At 42.1% G+C, this 6,721-nt stretch overlaps 1 protein-coding gene across 1 annotated transcript; it reads left to right on the forward strand.

The window, feature by feature from the left end:
• Positions 1-1,878: 1,878 nt before the first annotated feature.
• On the forward strand, positions 1,879-5,969 carry LOC139570018 (large ribosomal subunit protein mL38-like). Its single transcript, XM_071391456.1, has 9 exons — positions 1,879-2,038; positions 2,240-2,428; positions 2,715-2,846; positions 2,975-3,177; positions 3,348-3,420; positions 3,557-3,602; positions 3,898-4,056; positions 4,190-4,326; positions 5,749-5,969. Exons 1-9 carry the CDS (start codon positions 1,909-1,911, stop codon positions 5,883-5,885), a joined length of 1,206 nt encoding a protein of 401 aa, XP_071247557.1. The 5' UTR covers positions 1,879-1,908; the 3' UTR covers positions 5,886-5,969.
• Positions 5,970-6,721: the final 752 nt, after the last annotated feature.

The following is a 6,721-nucleotide window of genomic DNA, read 5'->3' on the forward strand; positions in this document are numbered from 1 at the left end:
TTTGGCTAAGGTGTATGTAAACTTCCGACTTCAACTGTATAAAGCATTAATGGAAACACGTCCAATGAATCTGACATCTAATCTGTTAGAATTACTCATCAGAAAACTAGGTCAATGAATTACATTGACCTGGTTTTCCCCCTAGTTTCGACACAGATCGGAAAATGCGCCTTTAGTTATGCTGCACCTTACATGTCAAACAATTGACAAAAAAACAATAAGAATGGATGTTCTGGTGCCCCGGGAAATTCAAAATTCGGTTCTCACACTCCACCAATTTCTGATATTTTAAATGTTAATTGTGATTGTTTTTCTTAATGTGTACTTTATATGTCTTGTGTCTGTATATTTGTGGGTATATGTGTTTTTTTCTTTGTATTGAAAACAGGGCGCTACTGTTAATATAAATAAGAGTATAATAAAAAGGTATATGTTGCGTTTATTATTTTGTTCAGTATATATTTACATATTAGTCCTATGTCAAGCAACTTGGATGCAGTGAGCAGTGTTCACACCAGCATCAACAGATTTGTTGATTTGACAACTGTGTCAGACTTTTGAATGACAAATAACTGTCATCCAAAATTCCATGACAGTCACACACAGACAAATCTACTTTACTAGGAAAAGGAACCTATTTTCAATGTAGGCCTCTCCATTGACTATGTTGGTACTTTCACCAGTGTATTGACTGTCACTATAAAAAAAACTACTTTACCTTGGCTTTGGCGATATTCTCTGTCAGCCCAGCTCCTTTCAGTCTCCTCCATACATATTCCCACCTCCACAGAAGTGACTGTGGAAACAGAAGGACAATACCACATTGAGTGTGTAGTAGAATATTAAATTCCATGACAGCTGCAGCACACAAATGTTGACCGCAGGTAGTCCCTGTCAGACAGAATATAGTGTGTATATAGTCAGTGTTTTCTAGAAGTTAGTGTTGGGTCACAGGCAGCCAATGGGGCTGGGGCAGAATTCTTTTTACCCCTTTTTCTCCCCCATTTCATGATATGCAATTGGTAGTTACTGTATACTATACTGGCCTACTGTATACTGGCCTTCTTATCGACAGCATCACTAGAGAAAGAGACATTTAGAAGAATGACCATGGAGACAGCTGGACCTTATCAGCAACTCGACGTTCCATTATGGGATGTCATTGCATGAGTCACACGATGCTACATAGGCTATACAGGGCTTAAGTGGAGGCTGCTGAGGGGAGAACGTTCATAATAATGGCTGGAAAGGAGTAGATGAAATGGTATCAAAAACATGGTTTTCAGATGTTTTATACCATTCCATTGACTCCATTCCAGGCATTATTATGAGCCGTCCTCCCCTCAGCAGCCTCCACTGGCTACTACATATTATGCTGTGTGACCTGGAATTTTATTTCAGGAGTAGCAATGCACCTAGAAAAATTAAGGATTCTTGTTTTAATATAGCAAATATTTTTCATTGTGCTCTTAAATGTATTTGTGTGCGCCTACATTTTTCAACTTAGGCGCACAAATGCAGTTTAGGTAAGCATAGAGCCCTGCTATAGCAAAGCCAGCAGTTTGTAGCTAGCAAGCATATATCAATTTAATGGTAATCATAGTAGCTACTACTTAGCCAGCTAGCTAGCTAGCTAACGTTAGCTACTTTGTAACCATTATTACAATAAAAAGACAACTATCAAGTCGAAAGATGAGTACAGTTCTATGAATCAAAGGTAAAACACTTAACATAGTCATTCTAAGATTCCATTTTAAAGTAAATGTAGCTCACCAGTGTAATAAATTAATATAGGGCATCTAATTTGAATATAGTAGCTGGGAATCGGCCTCGCCAAAATACATATGAAGCGCCATATGATGACGAGGTACTCATAAATATCATACGTAGCTATACTCCACATGCCGGATGTTACAGTTTGCGTTTTTCGCCATTTCGCCATTCACCACCAAAATGGCGTTGCGTATGCTTTGCTCCTCTGTGCTGCGAACGGGTACAGATATAGGGGTCAGCAATGTCAGAACATTTGGAACTGCAGGTACGATGTTATTGTGGACAGAATTATGGTTCCAAATTCAGGAATTATTAGAATGGCGAGCCTCTCGCAAGCGAATACCGAAAGCAAGGTTGCAGATCATAGCTACGTTAGCTAGCTGGCTAGTGGCTACTCCCTGCGTATGCCTTATAACGTTATTTGCATATCATATTTATTCTGGTAATATGTGTTTGTGAATTTCAGCAATTTTATGCCGACGGTCTGCTCCATTGGGACCAATGCCAAATGAGGACATAGACTACAAAAACTTGGAATCACTCGAAAAGTATCGCAGCTACACACGCTACCTCAAGAAAGCTGAGGAGGCGAAGAACACACCAGCCTGGTGGAAGACCTACAGACAGTATCAGGAGCAAGAGGACCCTGGACATGGTGCGCAGTATTTTCTTATACACTGCCACAATAACGTTACCTAATGTGCCCTCCTACAGTATGTTTACTTCGGTCTCTGCCAAGAGTTCTGGACCTTGCTTTATCACAGTGGTGGTAGTGCACTTGTCCTGCATCTGCAGCTGAGTTACTGGATCAAGTACTGTTATCAGCCCAGTTTTAGAAGATTTGAAATATAAAGATGAATGTCAACTGACACAGAAGACATTTCAACCCTTTATTGTCTGGCATGCTCAGTTTTCTCTCCTGTTATGTCATTCTGGTCCAGATGTGGAGCGAGCCAACATTGGGCTGCCACATTGTCGGCCCTCCAGGGTGAAGGAAGCGAGGGAGCGGAAGAGGGTGGTGAAGGAGAACAGATGTAGTATAGAGCTGGAGAGAGCCATGCGTCTGCGCACCTGTAAGTTCCCCCAGCTTGGCCTGATATTTTTGAATACCAGGCCCCTACATACAGGAACCAGACATATTAGCTTAATTTCAAAGACTGTAACAGGTCATCTTGATTTAATATGGATGTTGTTTTTCCAGTTAAGGTCTCCCTGGATCGGGTGCAGGCAGGCTGGGAGGAGACGAGTGGCCCGTACCATGTCCAGAGGCTAGCGGATCACTATGGGATCTTCAAGGATCTGTTCCCCATGGCTTACTTCTACCCCCGCTTCACACTGTGTATCAGCTACGGCCAGGATAGCCCTGCACAAGTACATTATGGGAACCACTTGACCCCCACAGAGGTAAGAGAAACGGATCGTAGGTGGATGCTGTAGTTTTCAGAACTGATTTACGGACAGATGCAACCTTTGTTCAGAGACACTTTTTATTTAATTTTTTGCCCTCAGAATGCAGAATCCTGCATATGTCTGTGTATTCTCCTATTTCACCTCCTCGCCTCTGTGTTTAACAGGCTGCTGTGGCGCCTCGGGTCAGTTTTGAGGCAGAGGAGGGCTCCATATGGACACTGCTGCTTACCAGCCCAGGTCAGACACACACACCATCAGAAAATACCAATAATTGTAGAATTCAGTTCTTAACATGTCCACATGGTGGCACTGTATGACTAAAGAAACATTTACTGCATGTTTTGTGTGTAAACCAATGATTTCTTTGTTTCAGATGAGCATCTGCTGGATAGTGAAGGGGAGTATGTGCACTGGCTGGTGTGAGTATTGCAGTAATGATAATTGTATTGTGCTTTTTGTCAAACTTGTAAGTGGTTTAAATAGTCTGGGGGTTGGCTACTCCTTCAACCATCAATATGATGATGATGATAATAATAAAAAAAACATGTATTTTATATATAAATGTAACCTTTATTTAACTAGGCTGATGACCCTTTTTAAATCTGTTTTTAATTGATGATGAGGTCAGTTACCATCAGAACATTTTTACACCTCTAATCACAAATTGGTTGCCCAAAAAAAAGTGAGTCATTGACGTCCTCTCCTTGTTTCCAGTGGGAACATCCCAGGTGGGGCTGTGACCTCAGGAGAGGAGCTGTGTCCATACCTGGCCCCGATCCCCGCTAAGGGTACTGGCTTTCACCGCTATGTTTACATCCTGTTCAGACAGGAAGAAACCATCGACTTCCATGAAGACATCCGACCGCTGCCATGGTGAGGAACAGGACATACACAAGTGTCACTCGCGCTCCATGACATCAATCATCAATCCGTTCATTCCATAGGGTACCCAAACAGATGAACACACACAGTAACATGCCCCCCCCCCCCCTCTCTGTTCCCCAAGTGTGTCTCTGTCAGAGCGGAGCTTTAAGACCGTAGAGTTCTACAGGAAGCACCAGGACAGCATGACTCCAGCAGGCCTCTCCTTCTTCCAGAGTCAGTGGGACCAGTCTGTTACCAACACTTTCCATAACATACTCGGTAAGTACACACAAGTTTTATTAGTTTGGCTGAACCTTTGGGAATGTTGCCGGCAATTTGTATACATGTATACTGAACAAAAAATATAAAAGCAACATGCAACAATTTCAATGAGTTTACTGTGTTACAGTTCATATAAGGAAATCAGTCAATTGAAATAAATGAATTAGGCCCTAATCTATGGATTTCACATGACTGGGAAATGGCGCAGTCATGGGTGGGCCTGGGAGGGCATAGGTCCACCCACTTGGCTAATCAGCCAATCAGAGTAAGTTTTTCCCCACAAAAGGGCTTTATGACAGACAGAAATACTCCTCGGTTTCATCAGCTGTCTGGGTGGCGGGTCTCAGACGATTCCGCAGGTGAAGAAGCCGGATGTGGAGGTCCTGGGCTGGCGTGGTTTGCGGTTGTGAGGCCAGTTGGACGTCCTGTCAAATTCTCTAAAACTACGTTGGAGGTGGCTTATGGTAGAGAAATTAACATTACATTCTCTGTCAACAGCTCTGGTGGACATTTCTGCAATTGCACACTCCCTCAACTTGAGACATCTGTGGCATTGTGTTGTGTGACAACACTGCACATTTTAGTGGCCTTTTATTGGCCCCAGCACAAGGTGCACCTGTGTAATGAGCGTGTTGTTTAATCAGCTTCTTGATATACCACACATGTCGGGGGAATGGATTATATTGGCAAAGGAGAAATGCTTCCCAACAGGGATATAAACACATTTCTGGTAACTTTTATTTCAGCTCATGAAACCAATACTTTACATGTTGCGTTTTATATTTTTGTTCAGTATACTTTGGTATACACTCATTGCAATGTGTGTGCTGTGGCATCTTGTCTCTATTGCAGCTCAGTGATTGCAGACATGTCTCTTTACAAGAAAATCGTGGACCTTGAGTTATACTCTTTCTGGGAACGCTTTAGTGTGTTGATTTTAATTGTGTGGTTGATTTTGTGATAAGTGTTCGTAGACTACTGGATCTGAAGGAAGAACCCTCCCATCCTATCTTATCCTGAGAGGTGACATCATCGGCTATGTTGTAATGGACTGATTGCCTTCCCGGAGGAAGTCAACATGGGACTTTTTCAACATTGCAGCCGACAGTGCAGACAACTGCTGCCAACTGACTGTCAGTGACCATTTACCCACAATTCATCATGGATTTAATGCTCTCGAACACTAGGCCATGTTTGAGAGCAGGAAAAACGTGATGTTTTTATGGGTAAATTGTGACTGACTGATCTACGAACAATATTGAGCAGTTATTTATGATGTGAGGTGATTTATAGATCAGTCAGTCTTGACTCCTCATTTAAGTCGGCTGCAATGTGGAACGCACAGATCGTCTTTTCTCTTAGAAGGTCATCTGGGTGGAGTGACATGAGATTCACCCATTCTCTCTCTTGGTCCCTCAGACATGAAAGAGCCAGTGTTTGAGTTTGAGCGGCCTCCTGTGTACCACCCTCCTCAGGTGAAGTACCCTCATGGACAGCCCCTACGGTACCTGGACAGGTACAGAGACGGACAGGAGCACACTTACGGAATCTACTGATGTGTGCAATCTGGATGGACACACACACAGTCCAATTTTGGTGAAGGATGGTGTTAATATAATAAAGCATTTTTTTCTATGAAATGTATTTGTCTAGATGCTCTCTTGTGCACTTTTGACTTGCTTTTATTTCTGTCTGAATTCTCCCTTTAAAAAAAAGAGAAAATAGTTATTTTTAAACCAGCTGGGAACTGTTGCCAGTGTGGTAATACTGATGATTTGTCGCTCCAGATGGTTGTTTACATGGCAGGTTAGAATAACTAATGTGGCAGGTTAGAATAACTAATGTGGCAGGTTAGCAGAGTTGGGTAGGTTACTTTCTAAATGTAATCCGTTACTAGGTACCTGTCCCAAATTGTAATCAGCAACTTAACTTGGATTACTTAAACTCGTTAATGTAATCTGATTACATTCCGTTACTTTTAGATGACTTTCCCCTTAAGAGACATTAGAAGAATACAAAATATGTATGTTACCAATAGAACGGCATCTATTGCAGGATAAATCAATGTTAAAGTTTACATAGCTGACGAACTGAAGTCGCAGAAAATGGAGGTTGTTGTGGGAGCTGCAGAGAGGTGTTTTGGTGTGCGAGACTTGACATCAGAAGAGTTACAGGATGTGTTAAGTGGTGGTTCCCATCCTTTCAGGGTGATGGCATGAGGTCGAAATAAATACATTTCATTAGTGGAGTAGGGTGGTGTTTATTTTATATAATTTTGAAATTAGTGAGTAATATTAGAGGTGTGGCAGGTAACCTAGTGGTTAGAGCTTTGGGCTAGTAACTGAAAGGTTGCTAGATCAAATCCCCGAAAATCTGTTGTTCTGCCAATTAA

This window comes from Salvelinus alpinus, chromosome 3 (genome assembly GCF_045679555.1).
Source record: "Salvelinus alpinus chromosome 3, SLU_Salpinus.1, whole genome shotgun sequence".
NCBI classification, from domain to species: Eukaryota; Metazoa; Chordata; class Actinopteri; order Salmoniformes; family Salmonidae; genus Salvelinus; species Salvelinus alpinus.

Excerpts from the sequence above, each read along its gene's own strand:
- LOC139570018 (XM_071391456.1), top strand. The coding sequence starts at position 1,909 with ATGTTACAGTTTGCGTTTTTCGCCATTTCGCCATTCACCACCAAAATG. Across the intron at positions 2,039-2,239 it reads CAGAACATTTGGAACTGCAG|CAATTTTATGCCGACGGTCT; the intron begins GTACGATGTTAT and ends TGTGAATTTCAG. Across the intron at positions 3,178-3,347 it reads ACCACTTGACCCCCACAGAG|GCTGCTGTGGCGCCTCGGGT; the intron begins GTAAGAGAAACG and ends TGTGTTTAACAG.